Source organism: Mustelus asterias, unplaced genomic scaffold (assembly GCF_964213995.1).
Source record: "Mustelus asterias unplaced genomic scaffold, sMusAst1.hap1.1 HAP1_SCAFFOLD_1441, whole genome shotgun sequence".
In the NCBI taxonomy this organism is placed as follows: domain Eukaryota; kingdom Metazoa; phylum Chordata; class Chondrichthyes; order Carcharhiniformes; family Triakidae; genus Mustelus; species Mustelus asterias.
The window spans coordinates 1-22,893 of NW_027591386.1; the positions used below are offsets into that span (position 1 = coordinate 1).

General features: G+C 55.3%; 1 protein-coding gene across 1 annotated transcript; it reads left to right on the top strand.

Moving 5' to 3' along the window:
* Positions 1-4,139: 4,139 nt before the first annotated feature.
* LOC144488291 (protein lin-37 homolog) lies at positions 4,140-22,609 on the top strand (the record flags this gene model as incomplete). Its single annotated transcript, XM_078206340.1, is given in 9 exon segments — positions 4,140-4,232; positions 4,827-4,880; positions 8,837-8,866; positions 8,999-9,084; positions 14,833-14,930; positions 14,932-15,003; positions 16,570-16,716; positions 18,830-18,903; positions 21,518-22,609. Coding segments are annotated over 9 exon segments (736 nt in total), but the record flags the coding sequence as incomplete, so codon positions are not given.
* Between the last annotated feature and the right edge of the window lie 284 nt (positions 22,610-22,893).

Below are 22,893 nucleotides of genomic sequence, written 5' to 3' on the forward strand. Positions count from 1 at the left end.
ACCGGTGCTCGCCCCCCCCACCCACCGGTGCTTCGCCCCCACCCACCGGTGCTCGCCTCCCCAGAACTCTTAAACCTCCCAGAAGTGCTGGGAGGGGGTCCAGTTAGAAACTTTCAAACTGAGATTGAGAGGACTTTTGTTGGATTCGGGAACTGAGGCGGGAAGATGAAGTTAAAATATAGATCGGTCATGGTATGGTGAAGCGAGAATGGGCTGAATGGCCTTCTTCTGTTACTGTGTAACAGGCTCGAGGGGCTGAATGGCCTCCTCCTGTTCCTGTGTAACAGCCTCGAGGGGCTGAATGGCCTTCTTTTGTTACTGTGTAACAGGCTCGAGGGGCTGAATGGCCTCCTCCTGTTCCTGTGTAACAGCCTCGAGGGGCTGAATGGCCTCCTCCTGTTCCTGGCTAACAGGCTCGAGGGGCTGAATGGCCTCCTCCTGTTCCTGTGTAACAGGCTCGAGGGGCTGAATGGCCTCCTCCTGTTCCTGTGTAACAGGCTCGAGGGGGCTGAATGGCCTCCTCCTGATCCACTGTGGTGAATTTAGTGGTGGGATGCAGTACAGTGTTCAGACAGCAGGTGGTGGTGCTGAGTGAAATGTTGAACATGTCTTGGGGCCTTGGGCACAGGGACACAGATCCCCCCCCACGGGGTAGAGAAGGATCGGGGGACACAGCAGGAGGGGTCAGAAAGTGGCTTTGGAAGAGTTTCTTCAAGCAGGGGTGAAAGAGGGGAGCGGAGGGAGGTACAAGCATGATCTTTTTTAGTTATAAAGAACAAAGAACAGTGCAGCACAGGAACAGGCTCTTCGGCCCTCCAACCATGCTGCCCCCGACTAAAAACAAGCTTCTGCCCTTACTCCTGGGTGGTGAGGGATTGGAATGCCCTGCCAGCATCAGTAGTAAATGCGCCTAGTTTGGGGGCGTTTAAGAGATCCGTAGATAGGTTCATGGACGAAAAGAAATTGGTTTAGGTTGGAGGGTCACAGTTTTTTTTTAACTGGTCGGTGCAACATCGTGGGCCGAAGGGCCTGTTCTGCGCTGTAATGTTCTATGTTCTATGTTCTATGTTCTACTCGGACCGTATCCCTCTATTCCCTCCCCATTCATGTCCACGTCCAGCTGCCTCTTCAATGTTGCTTCCACCACCTCCCCTGGCACTCACCACTCTGTGAGAAACTTCCCTCTCACATCAGCAAATTAGAGGAGTAAATTGGAAGGAGGTATTCTCGGGGAAATGTACTGAAGAGAGGTGGCAGTTTTTCAAGGAATGTCTGTCTAGAGTTCTACAGGACAACGTTCCGAGCCGACAGGGAGGAGTTGGTAGGTTAAAGGAACCGTGGTGCACGAAAGCTGTGCAGGACCTCGTCGAGAAGAAAAGGAAAGCGTACAAAAGGTTCAGAGAGCTTGGTGAAGATTGGGATCGAGATGAGTATACAGCTTGTAGGAAGGGACTAAAGAAGGAAATTAGGAGAGCCAGAAGGGGTCACGAGAAAGCCCTGGCAGGTAGGATTAAGGAAAACACTAAGGCGTTCTATAAATATGTGAAGAGTGAAAGGATGAGACGTGACGGAATAGGGCCGATAAAAAGGTGAAGGCGGGAAAGTCTGTACGGAACCAGTAGAAATGGCAGAGGTGCTTAATGAGTATTTGGCCTCGGTTTTCACAGAGGAGAAGGACCTGGGTGGATGTACTGCGGGCGTGCGGTGGACTGAAAAGATTGAGTATGTGGACTTTAACAAAGAGGTTGTGTTGGAATCTTTGAATGGCATCAAGATAGATAAGTCGCCGGGTCCGGATGGGATGTACCCCAGGTTACTGTGGGAGGTGAGGGAAGAGATTGCAGAGCCTCTGGCGATGATCTTTGCGTCGTCGATGGAGACGGGGGAGGTGCGGGAGGATTGGAGGATTGCGGATGTGGTTCCTATTTTCAAGAAGGGGAATAGGGATAGCCCAGGAAATTACCGACCGGTGAGTCTAACCTCAGTGGTTGGTAAGCTGATGGAGAAGATCCTGAGGGACAGGATTTATGAGCATTTAGAGAGGTTTAGTACGCTCAAGAATACTCAGCATGGCTTTGTCAAAGGCAGATCGTGCCTTACGAGCCTGGTGGAGTTCTTCGAAAATGTGACTAAACACATTGACGAAGGGAAAGCGGTAGATGTGGTTTATATGGATTTTAGCAAGGCGTTCGATAAGGTCCCCCATGTGAGGCTTCTAGAAAAAGTGAGAGGGCATGGGATCCAAGGGGCTGCTGCCCTGTGGATCCAGAACTGGCTTGCCCAAAGGAGGCAGAGAGTGGGTATAGATGGGTCTTTTTCTAAATGGAGGTCGGTCACCAGAGGTGTGCCCCAGGGATCTGTTCTGGGACCCTTGCTGTTTGTCATTTTCATAAATGACCTGGATGAGGAAGTGGAGGGATGGGTTGGTAAGTTTGCCGATGACACAAAGGTTGGTGGGGTTGTGGATAGTCTGGAGGGATGTCAGAAGTTACAGAGGGACATAGATAGGATGCAAGACTGGGTGGAGAAGTGGCAGATGGACTTCAACCCAGATAAATGCGTAGTGGTCCATTTTGGCAGGTCAAATGGGATGAAGGAGTACAATATAAAGGGAAAGACTCTTAGTATTGTAGATGATCAGAAGGACCTTGGGGTCTGGGTCCATAGGACTCTAAAATCGGCCCCGCAGGTGGAGGAGGTGGTTAAGAAGGCGTATGGTGTGCTGGCCTTTATCAATCGAGGGATTGAGTTTAGGAGTCCGGGATAATGATGCAGCTATATAAGACCCTCGTCAGACCCCACTTGGAGTACTGTGCTCAGTTCTGGTCGGCTCATTACAGGAAGGATGTGGAAAAGATTGAAAGGGTGCAGAGGAGATTTACAAGGATGTTGCCTGGATTGAGTGGCATGCCTTATGAGGATAGGCTGAGGGAGCTCGGTCTTTTCTCCTTGGAGAGACGTAGGATGAGAGGAGACCTAATAGAGGTGTATAAGATGTTGAGAGGCATAGATCGGGTGGACTCTCGGAGGCTTTTTCCCAGGGTGGAAATGGCTGCTACGAGAGGACACAGGTTTAAGGTGCTGGGGGGTAGGTACAAGGGAGATGTTAGGGGTAAGTTTTTCACGCAGAGGGTGGTGGGCGAGTGGAATCGGCTGCTGTCAGTGGTGGTGGGGGCAAACTCAATAGGGTCTTTTAAGAGACTCCTGGATGAGTACATGGGACTTAATAGGATGGAGGGTTATAGGTAGGTCTAGAAGGTAGGGATATGTTCGGCACAACTTGTGGGGCCGAAGGGCCTGTTTTGTGCTGTAGTTTTTCTATGTTTCTATCTCCCTTAAACTTGTTGCATGTTGCGGCGCTCCCTCAGCACTGACCCTCTGACAGTGCGGCACTCCCTCAGTACTGACCCTCTGACAGTGCGGCACTCCCTCAGTACTGACCCTCTGACAGTGCGGCACTCCCTCAGTACTGACCCTCTGACAGTGCGGCACTCCCTCAGTACCGACCCTCTGACAGTGCGGCACTCCCTCAGCACTGACCCTCTGACAGTGCAGCACTCCCTCAGTACTGACCCTCTGACAGTGCGGCACTCCCTCAGCACTGACCCTCTGACAGTGCGGCACTCCCTCAGCACTGACCCTCTGACAGTGCGGCACTCCCTCAGCACTGACCCTCTGACAGTGCGGCACTCCCTCAGTACTGACCCTCTGACAGTGCGGCACTCCCTCAGTACTGACCCTCTGACAGTGCGGCACTCCCTCAGCACTGACCCTCTGACAGTGCGGCACTCCCTCAGCACTGACCCTCTGACAGTGCGGCACTCCCTCAGTACTGACCCTCTGACAGTGCGGCAATCCCTCAGTACCGACCCTCTGACAGTGCGGCACTCCCTCAGTACTGACCCTCTGACAGTGCGGCACTCCCTCAGCACTGACCCTCTGACAGTGCAGCACTCCCTCAGTACTGACCCTCTGACAGTGCGGCACTCCCTCAGTACTGACCCTCTGACAGTGCGGCACTCCCTCAGCACTGACCCTCTGACAGTGCGGCACTCCCTCAGCACTGACCCTCTGACAGTGCAGCACTCCCTCAGTGCGGAACTTTGAACTCCTGTGTGTACGTTTATTGAGTTGTGTAGTTTCTCTTCTGCTGCAGATCTGGAGGCTTCAACAGCTCGTAATCGTCTGGATGCAGTTCTACAGTGTCTCGTTGAGAAGAGTGACATTGAGAGGTATGTGTGTGGGTGCCTATACGCACTGTAGTTTCCAGGTCTGGAATAAATCCCCCTGTATTGTAGACACACAGAGAATGAGGTGACTCGGCCTTGTGGAAACACAGCAAAGGTGTGGCCGGTCCCTCCATGTTCCTTTCTTCTGACTGAGAAATTTCCTTCAGTGATTGCAATTGGACTCTGAGCGTCCTTTGCTGATAAAAATTGTTTGCGTTGGATGAGTGTGTGTGTGTGAGAGAGTGTCTGTGTGAGTGTGTGTCTTTGTGAGAGAGAACGTGTGTGTCTGTGAGTGTGTGTGTCTGTGGGAGAGAGTGTCTGTGTCTGTGAGAGTGTGTGTCTTTGTGAGAGAGAACGTGTGTGTCTGTGAGTGTGTGTGTCTGTGGGAGAGAGTGTCTGTGAGAGTGTGTGTCTTTGTGAGAGAGAACGTGTGTGTCTGTGGGAGAGAGTGTCTGTGTCTGTGAGTGTGTGTGTGTGTCTCTCAGTTCCACCGCTGGGTGCTGCTGCTGCCTCTGGGTTTGTGAGCCAGTGCTGTTGGCTGCAGGGTCAGTGGATTCTGAGTGGTTTTGTAACGAAGGGTCTCTTGTGTTCTTTCAGAGAGCAGGCTGGGGACGAGTTGGTGAAACCAGTGTTGACTGACCTGCAGAGCAAGTGAGTTCCTCTGCTGCCTCTCCCTGGGTGGAGTCTGGTGTTGGATCCCTGGTGTTCTGCTCTCCTCCAATCTCTCCGATTGAGTCAGTCCACAGGCAGCCGCTGGGCCACGCTCCATTCCCAATGCTGTCTCTATTCAATCTGTCTCTCTCCTGCCCCCTTCCATCCCTAAAACAGGCAGAATATTGTAGACTGGAAACCTGAAACCCAGCGGCATTCATCCCAGCATTCTAATTCAGCGCAGGAATCGGCCACTCGGCCCTCCAGCCTGCTACCCCATTCAATAAGATCGTGTCTGATCTGATTCTCACCTTCCCACCAACCCCCGATAACCTTTAGCCCCCCCGATAACCTTTAGCCCCCCCGATAACCTTTAGCCCCCCGATAACCTTTAGCCCCCCCGATAACCTTTAGCCCCCCCGATAACCTTTAGCCCCCCCGATAACCTTTAGCCCCCCCGATAACCTTTAGCCCCCCCGATAACCTTTAGCCCCCCCGATAACCTTTAGCCCCCCCAATAACCTTTAGCCCCCCCGATAACCTTTAGCCCCCCCGATAACCTTTAGCCCCCCCCGATAACCTTTAGCCCCCCCCGATAACCTTTAGCCCCCCCCCGATAACCTTTAGCCCCCCCCCGATAACCTTTAGCCCCCCCCCGATAACCTTTAGCCCCCCCCCGATAACCTTTAGCCCCCCCCGATAACCTTTAGCCCCCCCCCCCGATAACCTTTAGCCCCCCCCGATAACCTTTCACCTCCCAATAACCTTTCACCCGTCGTTAATGGAGAATCTATCTGGCTCTGCCTTATAAATATTCACAGACTCTGCTCCCACCGCCTTCGGAGGAAGAGTGTTCTGGAAACCCCCCCCCCCTCCGAGAGAACACATCCCTCCCCATCTCCGTCTGAAATGGGCCGCCCCTTATTATTAAACACTGATCCCGCCCCAGGTTATAGAGTCAGAGAGGTTTACAGCATGGAAACAGGCCCTTCGGCCTAACTTGTCCATGCCGCCCTTTTTAAAAAAAAATCCCCTAAGCTAATCCCAATTGCCTGCATTTGGCCCATATCCCTCTATACCCATCGTACCCATGTAACTGTCTAAATGCTTTTTAAAAGACAAAATTGTACCCGCCTCTACTACTACCTCTGGCAGCTTGTTCCAGACACTCACCACCCTCTGTGTGAACAAATTGTCCCTCTGGCCACTTTTGTATCTCTCCCCTCTCACCTTAAACCTATGCCCTCTAGTTTTAGACTCCCCTACCTTTGGGAAAAGATATTGACTATCTAGCTGATCTGTGCCCCTCATTATTTTATAGACCTCTATAAGATCACCCCCTCAGCCTCCTACGCTCCAGAGAAAAAAGTCCCAGTCTATTCAGCCTCTCCTTATAACTCAATCCATCAAGTCCCGGTAGCATCCTAGTAAATCTTTTCTGCACTCTTTCTGGTTTAATAATATCCTTTCTATAATAGGGTGACCAGAACTGTACACAGTATTCCAAGTGTGGCCTTACCAATGTCTTGTACAACTTCAACAAGACGTCCCAACTCCTGTATTCAATGTTCTGACCGATGAAACCAAGCATGCTGAATGCCTTCTTCACCACTCTGTCCACCTGTGACTCCACTTTCAAGGAGCTATGAACCTGTACCCCCAGATCTCTTTGTTCTGTAACTCTCCCCAACGCCCTACCATTAACTGAGTAAGTCCCGCCCTGGTTCAATCTACCTCCCTCCCTCCAGGCCCGATCTCTGTCCCTCCCTTTCCCTCCAGGCTCTATCTCTAGATTCTAAGTTCTAGATTCTTCCACAAGAGGAAACATCCTCTCCACATCCATCCTGTCAGTAACCCCCTCAGGATCTGAAAACTTTCCATCGAGCCGCCTCGCGCTCTTCCAAACTCCAGCGGATACAAACCGGACCTCCCCCCCACTCCCCTGGTCCTGGTATGCTCTAAGTGGTACTGAACTTGGTACTGCCCCCTCCTTGTCCAGTACTGCTGCCAACGTCCCATGAAGCAGAACCCACTGTGCCCACACCTGTCTCGGAGCCAGGATTGTATCTGTCTCACCTTCATCACCCTCAGGTTGCGGAGAGAGTGTGGGTAAAGTGGGAGACGAGGAGATTGGGGAGGGACAGAGATAGGGCCGGGAGGGACAGAGATAGGGCCGGGAGGGAGGGACAGAGATAGGGCTTGGAGGGAAAGGGAGAGAGGGACAGAGATAGGGCCTGGAGGGAAAGGGAGAGAGGGACAGAGATAGGGCCTGGAGGGAAAGGGAGAGAGGGACAGAGATAGGGCCTGGAGGGAAAGGGAGAGAGGGACAGAGATAGGTCCTAAAGAGAAAGGGAGAGAGGGACAGAGATAGGATCGGGAGGGAGGGACAGAGATAGGGCCTGGAGGGAAAGGGAGAGAGGGACAGAGATAGGGCCTAAAGGGAAAGGGAGAGAGGGACAGAGATAGGTCCTAAAGAGAAAGGGAGAGAGGGACAGAGATAGGGCCTGGAGGGAAAGGGAGGGAGGGACAGAGATAGGATCGGGAGGGAGGGACAGAGATAGGGCCTGGAGGGAAAGGGAGGGAGGGAGGGACAGAGATAGGATCGGGAGGGAGGGACAGAGATAGGGCCTGGAGGGAAAGGGAGAGAGGGACAGAGATAGGGCCTAAAGGGAAAGGGAGAGAGGGACAGAGATAGGTCCTAAAGAGAAAGGGAGAGAGGGACAGAGATAGGGCCTGGAGGGAAAGGGAGGGAGGGACAGAGATAGGATCGGGAGGGAGGGACAGAGATAGGGCCTGGAGGGAAAGGGAGGGAGGGACAGAGATAGGATCGGGAGGGAGGGACAGAGATAGGGCCTGGAGGGAAAGGGAGGGAGGGAGGGACAGAGATAGGATCGGGAGGGGGGGGGGAGGGATAGGGAGGGAGGGACAGAGATAGGGCCTAAAGGGAAAGGGAGAGAGGGACAGAGATAGGGCCTGGAGGGAACGAGAGGGAGGGACAGAGATAGGGCCTGGAGGGAAAGGGAGGGAGGGAGGGACAGAGATAGGGCCTGGAGGGAACGAGAGGGAGGGACAGAGATAGGGCCTGGAGGGAAAGGGAGGGAGGGAGGGACAGAGATAGGGCCTGGAGGGAACGAGAGGGAGGGACAGAGATAGGGCCTGGAGGGAAAGGGAGGGAGGGAGGGACAGAGATAGGGCCTGGAGGGAACGAGAGGGAGGGACAGAGATAGGGCCTGGAGGGAAAGGGAGGGAGGGAGGGACAGAGATAGGGTCGGGAGGGAACGGGAGGGACAGAGATAGGGCCTGGAATGGGGGAGGGGGTGACAGAGATAGGGCCTAAAGGGAAAGGGAGAGAGGGACAGAGATAGGGCCTGGAGGGAACGGGAGGGAGGGATAGAGATAGGGCCTGGAGGGAACGGGAGGGAGGGACAGAGATAGGATCGGGAGGGAAAGGGAGGGAGGGACAGAGATAGGGCCTGGAGGGAAAGGGAGGGAGGGACAGTGATAGGGCCTGGAGGGAAAGGGAGGGAGGGAGGGACAAAGATAGGGTCTGGAAGGGGGGGGGGGGGAGAGGGAGGGGGGGGGGGGAGAGGGAGGGGGGGGGGGGAGGGACAGAGATAGGGTCGGGAGGGGGGAGGGACAGAGATAGGGTCGGGAGGGAGGGAGGGAGGGACAGAGATAGGGTCGGGAGGGAGGGAGGGACAGAGATAGGGCCTAAAGGGAAAGGGAGAGAGGGACAGAGATAGGGCCGGGAGGGAGGGACAGAGATAGGGCCTGGAGGGAACGGGAGGGAGGGACAGAGATAGGGCCGGGAGGGAACGGGAGGGACTTTGGTTCTCGGAGTCAGTCTATCTCACAGTGTTACTGCCACCTCTGATTGCTGGGACAAAGTTGGTGGACTGAATGGCTGTGGGAGTGTTGAGTGATTGCTCTGATGAATTCCTCGCTTTGTTTTACAGAGATTCCTCTCCAGCCTCAGCGGGAAAGAGGTGAGAATTATAATGGGGGCTCCCCCGTACCCCTTCCTCAGTCCCCCCACCCTCTCCCTCCTTTCCCCCTCCCTTCCCCCTGCCCTCTTACCCCCTCCCCGTCCGTGTCACCAGCTGTTTTTCCTGTTCCAGACCCTCGACCCGGTTCCCACATCAGCGCCGGAAGAAAAGGAAGGAGGCCGAGGATGGCGGATGTGAGGGAGTTCACCAAAGACCCAGTGAGCTTTAAACCGGAGCCAACACCCAGACACGGGTGTAATAAGAACATAAGAACATAAGAAATAGGAGCAGGAGTAGGCCATCTAGCCCCTCGAGCCTGCCCCGCCATTCAATAAGATCATGGCTGATCTGACGTGGATCAGTACCACTTACCCGCCTGATCCCCATAACCCTTAATTCCCTTACCGATCAGGAATCCATCCATCCGCGCTTTAAACATATTCAGCGAGGTAGCCTCCACCACCTCAGTGGGCAGAGAATTCCAGAGATTCACCACCCTCTGGGAGAAGAAGTTCCTCCTCAACTCTGTCTTAAACCGACCCCCCTTTATTTTGAGGCTGTGTCCTCTAGTTTTAACTTCCTTACTAAGTGGAAAGAATCTCTCCGCCTCCACTCTATCCAGCCCCCGCATTATCTTATAAGTCTCCATAAGATCCCCCCTCATCCTTCTAAACTCCAACGAGTACAAACCCAATCTCCTCAGCCTCTCCTCATAATCCAAACCCCTCATCTCCGGTATCAACCTGGTGAACCTTCTCTGCACTCCCTCCAATGCCAATATATCCTTCCTCATATAAGGGGACCAATACTGCACACAGTATTCCAGCTGCGGCCTCACCAATGCCCTGTACAGGTGCATCAAGACATCCCTGCTTTTATATTCTATCCCCCTCGCGATATAGGCCAACATCCCATTTGCCTTCTTGATCACCTGTTGTACCTGCAGACTGGGCTTTTGCGTCTCATGCACAAGGACCCCCAGGTCCCTTTGCACGGTAGCATGTTTTAATTTGTTTCCATTGAGATAGTAATCCCATTTGTTATTATTTCCTCCAAAGTGTATAACCTCGCATTTATCAACGTTATACTCCATTTGCCATATCCTCGCCCACTCACTCAGCCTGTCCAAATCTCTCTGCAGATCTTCTCCGTCCTCCACACGATTCACTTTTCCACTTATCTTTGTGTCGTCTGCAAACTTCGTTACCCTACACTCCGTCCCCTCCTCCAGATCATCTATATAAATGGTAAATAGTTGCGGCCCGAGTACCGATCCCTGCGGCACGCCACTAGTTACCTTCCTCCAACCGGAAAAACACCCATTTATTCCGACTCTTTGCTTCCTGTCGGATAGCCAGTCCCCAATCCACTTTAACACACTACCCCCAACTCCATGTGCCCTAATCTTCTTCAGCAGCCTTTTATGGGGCACCTTATCAAACGCCTTTTGGAAATCCAAAAACACCGGTTCTCCTCCATCAACCGCCCTAGTCACATCTTCATAAAAATCCAACATGTTCGTCAAGCACGACTTTCCCCATATGAATCCATGCTGCGTCTGATTGATCGAACCATTTCTATCCAGATGCCCTGCTATCTCCTCTTTAATAATGGATTCCAGCATTTTCCCTACTACAGACGTTAAGCTGACCGGCCTATAGTTACCCGCCTTTTGTCTCCTTCCTTTTTTAAACAGCGGCGTAACATTAGCCGTTTTCCAATCAACCGGCACTACCCCAGAATGCAACGAGTTTTGATAAATAATCACTAACGCATCCACTATTACCTCTGACATTTCTTTCAATACCCTGGGATGCATTCCATCCGGACCCGGGGACTTGTCCACCTTCAGTCCCATTAGTCTACCCAACACTGCCTCTCTGGTAACATTAATCGTATTAAGTATTTCTCCTGCTGCCAACCCTCTATCGTTAATATTTGGCAAACTATTTGTGTCCTCCACCGTGAAGACCGACACAAAAAACGTATTTAAAGACTCAGCCATATCCTCATTTCCCACTATTAACTCCCCCCTCTCGTCCTCCAAGGGCCCAACATTCACTCTAGCCACTCTATTCCTTTTTATATATTTATAAAAACTTTTACTATCATTTTTTATATTAATTGCTAGCCTAGCTTCATAGTCTATCCTTCCTTTCTTTATCGTTTTCTTAGTCTCTCTTTGTTGTTTCTTAAATTTTTCCCAATCACTTGTTTCTCCACTATTTTTGGCCACTCTGTACGCAGCTGTTTTTATTTTAATACTCTCCTTTATTTCCTTCATTATCCACGGCTGGTTCTCCCTTTTCTTACAATCCTTGTTTTTTGCTGAGAACTGAAAAGGATCTCCTTAAAAATCGTCCACTGTTCCTCAGCTATCCTACCTGCCAGCCTGCTCTCCCAGTCTACCTTAGCCAATTCATCCCTCATCCTATCATATTTCCCTCTGTTCAAACAGAGGACACTGGTTTGGGACCAAACTTTCTCCTCTTCCATCTGAATCAGAAATTCGACCATATTGTGGTCACTAGACCCAAGAGGGTCCTTCACAATAAGATCCTTAATTCTACCTACCTCGTTACACAATACCAGATCCAAAATAGCTCGTTCCCTCGTCGGTTCCGTAACATGCTGTTCAAGGAAACTATCCCGACAGCATTCTAAGAACTCTTCCTCCATTCCACCCTTACCGACTTGAGTCTGCCAGTCAATGTGCATGTTGAAGTCCCCCATGATTATTGCCGTTCCGTTTTTACACGCATCCCTTATCTGCTTGTTTATAGCCCTCCCTACCTCAACATTATTATTTGGGGGCCTATATACCACACCTACTAGTGTCTTTCTCCCTCTACTATTCCTCATCTCTACCCATAATGATTCCACGTTTTGTTCCTCAGAGCCTATGTCATCCCTCAGTACTACCCTGATATCATCTCTTATTAATAGCGCGACCCCACCACCTTTTCCTTCCTGTCTATTCTTCCTAAACGCCTGATACCCCTGGATATTCATCTCCCAGTCCTGGTCACCTTTCAGCCACGTTTCTGTAATGGCCACTAGATCGTACCCACTTGCGCTGATTTGCACCATCAACTCATTTACCTTGTTCCGAATGCTTCGTGCATTCAGGCAAAGTGTCCTTATTCCAGCTTTTATCTGGACCCGCTTTGATGAGTCGCGAACACCCTCTCCTCCCTTATCTAAATTACCGCCTTCATTCACTTGCACCCTCTCCTCTACCATTAATTTTGTAATTCCCCTTACCCCTGCATCCTCCCCCCCCATCAATTAGTTCCTTGATCCTAGTCAACTCTTCTAGCTCCCCTCCCCCCAACTATCTAGTTTAAATTCTCCCCAGTAGCCTTAGCCAACCTACCGGCCAGGATATTGGTCCCCCTGTGATTCAAGTTCCACCCGTTTTTTGTATACAGATCACCCCTGCCCCTAAAGAGGTCCCAATGGTCCAGGAACCTGAATCCCTGCCCCCTGCACCAGTCCCTCAGCCACACATTCATCTTCCACCTCACTGCATTCCTGCCCTCACCTTCCCGTGGCACAGGCAGTAATCCTGAGATTACTACCTTTGCTTTCCTCTTTCTCAGCTGTCTACCTAATTCCCTGTACTCCCTTTTCATGACCCCTTCTCCCTTCCTACCCACATCAGCGGTACCAATATGTACCGCTACCTCAGGCTCCTCTCCCTCCCACCTCAGGATTTCCGGGACGTGACTAGCGACATCCTGGATCCCGGCCCCAGGGAGGCAGACCACCATGCGAGAATCCCGCCTACCTCCGCAGAAACGCCTGTCTGTCCCCTTCACCATCGAGTCCCCGATTAATACCGCCTTCCTCCTCTTTTCCTTAGCCCTCTGAGTTACAGGGCTGGACTCCACTGCGGAGACACGGCCACTGCTGCTTCCCCCAGGCGGGCTGTCCCCCCCCAGCAGTACTCAAGCAGGAGTACTTGTTGTGCAGGGGCAAATCCACCGGGGTGCTCTCAACCACCCTAGCCTTACCCTTCCTGGCCGTCACCCACTTGGCCTCTTCCCGTGGCCCTGGTGTGACCACCTGATGATAGCTCTTGTCTATCACCTCCTCATTCTCCCTCATCAGCCTAAGATCCTCGAGCTGCAGTTCCAGCTCCCTAACACGGTCCCTCAGGAACCGCAGCTCGACACACCCCTCACAGATGTGGATGTCCGGGAGGCCAGGTGCCCTGCACTGGGAACAACACACTGGTTTCACACTCATACTGGACACTTTATGTCAAGTAAGACAGTGAAAAGTTAATAAGAGTGTAAGGAAACAAAAACTCACCACTGCTCGTCCAAGCCCTGTGAGCCAAAGCCCTGACAGCTCACTCAACTTCCCACTCACTCTGCTGCCCGCTACGATGCTGCCCGCTGTATACTTTGGTGCACTTTTAAACCCTCCAAAAACTTCCCCAGGCCTCTCCTGGCCCTACTTCCGGTTTTGAAAAAAACCTCTGATTTTAAACCCAAAATTAACTGAAAAAATAAATAATTAATTAAAGTCAGACTGTAATGGGGTGGGGCTGCAATGTTTTAATAATAGGATGTAATGGGATGTAATGCAGATGGTGGTAAGATATTATAGTGAGGTATTGCAAATGAACTGTAATGGAGAGGGACTTTACTGAGGGAATGTATGGGTTGTAATGGACAGGGAATGTAATGAGGGTGTGTTGGGCTATAATTAGGGATTATATTGGTGAGTAGCTATAATAAGGGGTTTGTTGGACTGTGATGAACAGGGTTTGTAATTAGAGAACAGGGTTTGTAATGCAGAGGGGATGTATTGAGCTATAATGGAGAGAGGCTGCAAAGAAAGTCAACACTGTTGACTGAAATGGAGAGGGACTGTAATGAGGGTGTGATGGGTTTTAATGGGGAGAGACTGCAATGAGGGGCTGTGTTGGTCTGTAATGGAGAAGGACTCTACTGAGTGAATGTGTTGGGTTGTAATAGAGAAGGCCAGTAATGAGGTGATGTGTTCGCTGTAATAGAGTGCAAACATAATGAGTGGTGTGTTTGGCTGTAATGAGGGGGCATGCTGAGCTGTAATGGAAAGGAACTGCAACAAGGGGGTGTAATGGAGGGGGATGATGGTGGCACAGTGGTCAGCGCTGCCGCCTCACAGCACCAGGGACCAGGGTTCAATTCCCAGCTCGGGTCACTGTCTGTGTGGAGTTTGCAAGTTCTCCCCGTGTCTGCGTGGGTTTCCTCCGGGTGCTCCGGTTTCCTCCCACAGTCCGAAAGATGTGTGGGTTAGGTGGATTGGCCATGCTAAATTGCCCCTTCGTGTCAGGGGGACTAGCTAGGGTAAATGCATGGGGTTATGGGGATAGGGTCTGGGTGGGATTGTGGTCGGTGCAGACTTGATGGGCCGAATGGCCTCCTTCTGCATTGTAGGGATTCTATGATAATGAGATGATGCTTTGGGTTGTAATGCAAATGGACTGTAATGAAGAGTGTGTTGGTCTGTAATGGAGAGGGGCTGCAATGAGGGGGTGCATTAGGGTGTAATTGGGAGGGATTGTAATGAAAGATTTTGGCAGGCTTTCATGAAGGACGATAATGTGTTGGGTTGCAATGCAAATAGACTGTAATGAGGGGGTGTATTGGTCTGTAATAGTGAGGGACTGAGGGGTGTGTGTGTGTGGGGGCTGTAGTAAGGGGGAAACTGTAATGAGGTGGTGCGTTAGGCTAATGGAGAGGGACTGTAATGACTGTTAGACTGCAGTGGAGAATGGCTGTAATGAGGGATCTGTTGGACTGTAATGGAGAGGGGCTGTAATGAAGGGAGGTGTTGGGCTGTAATGAAGAGGGTCTGTAATGAGGAGTCTATTGCACTGTAATGAGGGTGTTTGAACGATAATGAAGAAGGTATTGAGGGGTTCTGGCTACCCGGGAGGGGTGATTGTGATGATGGTTTTGTGCCCCCAGATGCCTACACGATGAAACTGTTTGACCGCAGTGTGGACCTGGCTCAGTTCAATGAGAATACCCCCCTGTACCCAATCTGCCGCGCCTGGATGAGGAACAAACCCCAGCCTCCGGGAGGGGGCGCTTACCCCAAGCCCCCAACCACCTGCTGCTGCACTGGAGGACGAGGAGGTGGGATGGTGGGGAGTGGGGGGGGAATTGGGATGAGGCATTGGGAGTGGGGGGGAGGGGAGGGGTGTGAGCTGAGATGCTGCGTATGATGGGGAGGTTGCTGGATTATGGGGGGCTGTGGGTGGGGCGGGGGGTATAGGGAGAGCTGGATGGATGGGGCTATGGGTGTTGGGGCTTGGTGTGGTGTCGATTCCCTCCGTGCTGGGGGGCGGCTGCGGGCGGTGGCTGCGGGGGTTGTGGGGTGGGGGGGGGGTTGCGGGCAGTGGGGGGGGGCGGGGGTGGTGGGGGGGGGGGTTGCAGGCGGTGGGGGGGGGCTGCGGGCAGTGGGGGGGGGGGCTGCGGGCGATGGCTGCGGTGGGGGGGGCTTCGGGCAGTGGGGGGGCTTCGGGCGGTTGGGGGACTGCGGGCGGGGGTTGTGGGGGGGGGGGCTGCGGGCAGTGGGGGGGGGCTGCGGGCGGTGGCTGCGGTGGGGGGGGGCTTCGGACGGTTGGGGGGGGCTGCGGGCAGTGGGAGGGGCTACAGGTGTGAGCTGGGGGAGTGTGGGTGGGGCGGGGGATTGGATGTTGGGGGGGTGGGGTATTGAGTGTGGGTGGGAGGGCTGCGGGAGGGCAGGGGAGATGGGGGAGCTGCGGGCGGGTGGGGTGGAGCTGCGGGCGGGCGGTGGGGGAGCTGTGGGCGGGGGGTGGAGCTGTGGGCGGGGGGTGGAGCTGCGGGCGGGGGGTGGAGCTGCGGGTGGGCGGTGGGGGAGCTGCGGGCGGGGGGTGGAGCTGCGGGCGGGCGCGGTGGGGGAGCTGCGGGCGGGCGGTGGAGCTGCGGGCGGGGGGGGAGCTGCGGGCGGGGGGGGGGAGCTGCGGGCGGGGGGGGGGAGCTGCGGGCGGGGGGGGGAGCTGCGGGCGGGGGGGAGCTGCGGGCGGGGGGGGAGCTGCGGGCGGTGGGTGGAGCTGCGGGTGGGTGGGGGAGCTGCGGGCGGGCGAGCTGCGGGCGGGCGGGTGGGGGAGCTGCGGGCGGGCGGGTGGGGGAGCTGCGGGCGGGCGGGTGGGGGAGCTGCGGGCGGGCGGGTGGGTGAGCTGCGGGCGGGCGGGGGAGCTGCGGGCGGGCGAGCTGCGGGCGGGTGGGTGGAGCTGCGGGCGGCGGGGGAGCTGCGGGCGGGGGAGCTGCGGGCGGGTGGGGGAGCTGCGGGGGAGCTGCGGGCGGGCGGGTGAGCTGCGGGCGGGCGAGCTGCGGGCGGGCGGGTGGGTGAGCTGCGGGCGGGCGGGTGGGGGAGCTGCGGGCGGGTGGGTGGGGGAGCTGCGGGCGGGTGGGTGGGGGAGCTGCGGGCGGGGGAGCTGCGGGCGGGCGGCGGGGAGCTGCGTGCGGGCGGGCGGGGGAGCTGCGGGCGGGCGGGCGAGCTGCGGGCGGGTGGGGGAGCTGCGGGCGGGCGAGCTGCGGGCGGGTGGGGGAGCTGCGGGCGGGTGGGGGAGCTGCGGGCGGGTGGGGGAGCTGCGGGCGAGTGGGGGAGCTGCGGGCGGGTTGATTCTCTCCGTGTGGAAGGCGAGGTGGGATTTGATGCGATTCCGTTTCTCGCAGGTTGCTGATCTGATGAATGGGAAATGTCAGGATGTTTACAAGCTGCCGGAGCCTTCTCCCTGCTCCCTGAATAACCCGGACCAGCCAGGCCGGCTGCGTATCCCATCCCCACTCCCCTCCACTGAGAAACCACTCAACCTCAACATGGTAAATACACGGCGACGGGACGGGGGGGTCTGTGATTCCCCCACACGGTGACGGGACGGGGGTCTGTGATTCCCCCACACGGTGATGGGACGGGGGTCTGTGATTCCCCCACACGGTGATGGGACGGGGGTCTGTGATTCCCCCACACGGTGACGGGACGGGGGTCTGTGATTCCCCCACACGGTGTTGGGACGGGGGTCTGTGATTCCCCCACACGGGGACGGGACGGGGGTCTGTGATTCCCCCACACGGTGACGGGACGGGGATCTGTGATTCCCCCACACGGTGACGGGACGGGGGTCTGTGATTCCCCCACACGGTGACGGGACGGGGATCTGTGATTCCCCCACACGGTGACGGGACGGGGGTCTGTGATTCCCCCACACGATGACGGGACGGGGGTCTGTGATTCCCCCACACGGGGATGGGACGGGGGGGTCTGTGATTCCCCCACACGGTGACGGGACGGGGGTCTGTGATTCCCCCACACGGTGACGGGACGGGGGTCTGTGATTCCCCCACACGGGGACGGGACGGGGGTCTGTGATTCCCCCACACGGTGACGGGACGGGGATCTGTGATTCCCCCACACGGTGTTGGGACGGGGGTCTGTGATTCCCCCACACGGTGACGGGACGGGGGTCTGTGATTCCCCCACACGATGACGGGACGGGGGTCTGTGATTCCCCCACACGGTGACAGGACGGGGGTCTGTGATTCCCCCACACGGTGACGGGACGGGGGTCTGTGATTCCCCCACACGGTGACGGGACGGGGGTCTGTGATTCCCCCACACGGTGACGGGACGGGGGTCTGTGATTCCCCCTCACGGTGTTGGGACGGGGGGGTCTGTGATTCCCCCACACGGTGATGGGACGGGGGGGTCTGTGATCCCCCCGCACGGTGATGGGACGGGGGTCTGTGATCCCCCGCACGGTGATGGGACGGGGGTCTGTGATTCCCCCACACGGTGACGGGACGGGGGTCTGTGATTCCCCCACACGGTGACAGGATGGGGGTCTGTGATTCCCCCGCACGGTGACGGGACGGGGGGGGTCTGTGATTCCCCCACACGGTGAAGGGACGGGGGTCTGTGATCCCCCCGCACGGTGATGGGACGAGGGTCTGTGATCCCCCGCACGGTGATGGGACGGGGGTCTGTGATTCCCCCGCACGGTGTTGGGACGGGGGTCTGTGATCCCCCCGCACGGTGATGGGACGGGGGTCTGTGATCCCCCCGCACGGTGATGGGACGGGGGTCTGTGATCCCCCCGCACGGTGATGGGACGGGGGTCTGTGATCCCCCCGCACGGTGATGGGACGGGGGTCTGTGATTCCCCCACACGGTGACGGGACGGGGGTCTGTGATTCCCCCACACGGTGTTGGGACGGGGGTCTGTGATTCCCCCTCACGGTGTTGGGACGGGGGTCTGTGATTCCCCCACACGGTGACGGGACGGGGGTCTGTGATTCCCCCACACGGTGACGGGACGGGGGTCTGTGATTCCCCCACACGGTGACGGGACGGGGGTCTGTGATTCCCCCACACGGTGACGGGACGGGAGGGTCTGTGATTCCCCCACACGGTGACGGGACGGGGGTCTGTGATTCCCCCACACGGTGACGGGACGGGGGTCTGTGATTCCACCACACGGTGATGGGACGGGGATCTGTGATTCCCCCGCACGGTGATGGGACGGGGGTCTGTGATTCCCCCACACGGTGATGGGACGGGGATCTGTGATTCCCCCGCACGGTGATGGGACGGGGGTCTGTGATTCCCCCGCACGGTGACGGGACGGGGGTCTGTGATCCCCCCGCACGGTGTTGGGACGGGGGTCTGTGATCCCCCCGCACGGTGATGGGACGGGGGGTCTGTGATCCCCCGCACGGTGATGGGACGGGGGTCTGTGATTCCCCCACACGGTGACGGGACGGGGGTCTGTGATTCCCCCACACGGTGACGGGACGGGGGTCTGTGATTCCCCCACACGGTGATGGGACGGGGATCTGTGATTCCCCCGCACGGTGATGGGTCTGTAAAGGCACAGTACACTCTTGGGGATGATGTTTTCTTGTCAGTCAGTTTGATTTAGCCTGCATTCACTTCCAGAGCCGGAGCAATGTCCCTGGTGTACCCACCTTGCTCTTCAATCACATGGAGCGCTGGAAGAAGATTCGACACAGGTGAGATCGAAGATTCCAGAGTGCGAATTCCGACACCAGAGACTTGCGCCAATGCCCGAGTTCCCCCAATCCCGAACCCCTTCCCGTTCACTCCCACTGTACACAATCCCAAACCCCTTCCCGTTCACTCCCACTGTACACAATCCCAAACCCCTTCCCATTCACTCCCACTGTACACAATCCCAATCCCCTTCCCGTTCACTCCCACTGTACACAATCCCAATCCCCTTCCCGTTCACTCCCACTGTACACAATCCCAATCCCCTTCCCGTTCACTCCCACTGTACACAATCCCAATCCCGTTCACTCCCACTGTACACAATCCTAATCCCATTCACTCCCACTGTACACAATCCCAATCCCATTCACTCCCACTGTACACAATCCCCTTCCCGTTCACTCCCACTGTACACAATCCCCTTCCCGTTCACTCCCACTGTACACAATCCCAATCCCATTCACTCCCACTGTACACAATACCAATCCCATTCACTCCCACTGTACACAATCCCAATCCCATTCACTCCCACTGTACACAATCCCAATCCCATTCACTCCCACTGTACACAATCCCAATCCCGTTCACTCCCACTGTACACAATCCCAATCCCCTTCCCGTTCACTCCCACTGTACACAATCCCAATCCCATTCACTCCCACTGTACACAATCCCAATCCCGTTCACTCCCACTGTACACAATCCCAATCCCCTTCCCGTTCACTCCCACTGTACACAATCCCAATCCCCTTCCCGTTCACTCCCACTGTACACAATCCCAATCCCGTTCACTCCCACTGTACACAATCCCAATCCCCTTCCCGTTCGCTCCCACTGTACACAATCCCAATCCCCTTCCCGTTCACTCCCACTGTACACAATCCCAATCCCGTTCACTCCCACTGTACACAATCCCAATCCCGTTCACTCCCACTGTACACAATCCCAAACCCCTTCCCGTTCACTCCCACTGTACACAATCCCAAACCCCTTCCCGTTCACTCCCACTGTACACAATCCCAATCCCCTTCCCGTTCACTCCCACTGTACACAATCCCAATCCCCTTCCCGTTCACTCCCACTGTACACAATCCCAAACCCCTTCCCGTTCACTCCCACTGTCCACAATCCCAAACCCCTTCCCGTTCACTCCCACTGTACACAATCCCAAACCCCTTCCCGTTCACTCCCACTGTACACAATCCCAAACCCCTTCCCATTCACTCCCACTGTACACAATCCCAAACCCCTTCCCATTCACTCCCACTGTACACAATCCCAATCCCCTTCCCGTTCACTCCCACTGTACACAATCCCAAACCCCTTCCCATTCACTCCCACTGTACACAATCCCAATCCCCTTCCCGTTCACTCCCACTGTACACAATCCCAATCCCCTTCCCTCCCACTGTACACAATCCCAATCCCCTTCCCTCCCACTGTACACAATCCCAAACCCTTCCCGTTCACTCCCACTGTACACAATCCCAAACCCCTTCCCGTTCACTCCCACTGTACACAATCCCAATCCCCTTCCCGTTCACTCCCACTGTACACAATCCCAAACCCCTTCCCGTTCACTCCCACTGTACACAATCCCAATCCCCTTCCCTCCCACTGTTCACAATCCCAATCCTGTTCACTCCCACTGTACTCCATCCCAATCCCCTTCCCGTTCACTCCCACTGTACACAATCCCAAACCCCTTCCCGTTCACTCCCACTGTACACAATCCCAATCCCCTTCCCTCCCACTGTTCACAATCCCAAACCCTTCCCGTTCACTCCCACTGTACACAATCCCAAACCCCTTCCCGTTCACTCCCACTGTACACAATCCCAATCTCCTTCCCTCCCACTGTTCACAATCCCAAACCCTTCCCGTTCACTCCCACTGTACACAATCCCAAACCCCTTCCCGTTCACTCCCACTGTACACAATCCCAATCCCCTTCCCTCCCACTGTTCACAATCCCAAACCCCTTCCCGTTCACTCCCACTGTACACAATCCCAATCCCCTTCCCGTTCACTCCCACTGTACACAATCCCAAACCCCTTCCCGTTCACTCCCACTGTACACAATCCCAATCCCCTTCCCTCCCACTGTTCACAATCCCAATCCCGTTCACTCCCACTGTACACAATCCCAAACCCCTTCCCGTTCACTCCCACTGTACACAATCCCAAACCCCTTCCCGTTCACTCCCACTGTACACAATCCCAATCCCCTTCCCGTTCACTCCCACTGTACACAATCCCAATCCCCTTCCCGTTCACTCCCACTGTACACAATCCCAATCCCCTTCCCGTTCACTCCCACTGTACGCAATCCCAAACCCCTTCCCGTTCACTCCCACTGTACACAATCCCAATCCCCTTCCCGTTCACTCCCACTGTACACAATCCCAATCCCGTTCACTCCCACTGTACACAATCTCCTTCCCGTTCACTCCCACTGTACACAATCCCCTTCCCGTTCACTCCCACTGTGTACAAGGCAGCACATTCCTTTCTTGTAGTGGGAAGGGTGTGGTTGCATGGCGGGCCTGGCTATGTGCTGCAGCTTTGCTGGTTTGAGTTCCCGTTGCTGAGCTGCTGTCTGTTCTTGTTTTCCAGGTGGAAGGAGTCTTCCCACAGAAACCAGCACCGATACACAGAGAGCATGAAGATCCTGAAGGAGATGTTTGAGCGGCAGTGAGGATTCTCTCTCCTCCGGATCAGGGCACACCGCTGTCTGCCCTTACACAGAGACCCCCGGCTGGCACCCTGATCCTTACCCAGCCCTGTATGCACACACGGGTCTACTGAGGCAGCTGTGTTATAGCTTTCCATGCCCCCACCCCACACCCTCACAGTGGCATGTTCAGGGAGCGAGTTACTGGGCTGCCTCTGATTGGGGTGTGACTCTTGGTCACTTTCAGATCCGTGGATTAGCCCCTCGGGCTCCTGTACTGTGGTTCCAGCTTCCCCACCTGCTGTGCCGGCCCATATGGGGGGGTAGGTACACGGCCCCTGCAGTGTTGGGGGTTCAGACTTCGAGAGAACAAGGTTCAAATCAGTCAGTTCAGCATCAGAATCATCCAGCCAATACCCTGTGGAAGCCACATGTTGTCTTGGTGCGTGTTCTGTCGGTGTCTGGATGTACTTGACTGTGGGAAGTATGAACATGTCCATGTATCACTGCACCTGTGCCCATGCGTGTGTGTGACTGAATATTTGTCTCTATAGGTCAGTGCGTGTGTTTGGCAGTGTCTGCGTGCACCTATCTGTGCGCACACACGTGTGTCATGTCCGTCTGTATCCTCCCCTCTCCAATTGGCTACACCCGTGTCCCTAGCTGGCTGTGCCAAGGTGTGCCTGTTTTGTCCAGTTTCCCGGTGTGTGTGTGTGTGTGTGTGTGTGTGCGTGCGCGCGCGCGCGTGTGTGTGCGTGCGCGCGCCACTTTACGTGGTCAGATAATGTGGGTCTGTTCCTCACATTCGGCAGGGATCTGATTGGCCTCGATCTCAAATCCCAGAATGGATTCCGTGTCTTGCTACTCTGAGCTCACTCACTGCGAACTAACTCGCCACAGAAGGATTCCTGCCCCTGGAAAATGGTACTTCTCCCAATGATTTATATCTTTGGGCCCAGAATGGTCCGTGGGTCAGACGTTCGTGTTTGAGACGCAGAGTTGTTGTTTCAGGAAATAAACCTCTCTTTCACTGGGCCGTGAGCACGGTGTGGATTTCTTCATCACCAGCCAAATGGCTCTGATACAATCACCACCTCTACCCCCTAACTCAGCCAGCGTTCCTGATCCCAGCGTTCCTGATCCCTGGGTTAGAGAGAGGGGAAATCAGCCAGCGTTCCTGCTGCTAATCGCAGTCCAGTGATCCCTGGGTTAGAGAGGAAATCAGTTAATTTTGATCCCCACCAGTACTGTATCCCAGTGTTATACAGCGACAGACCCATCCCCACCAGTACTGATGTCCTGTGGTGTGGTTTACTAT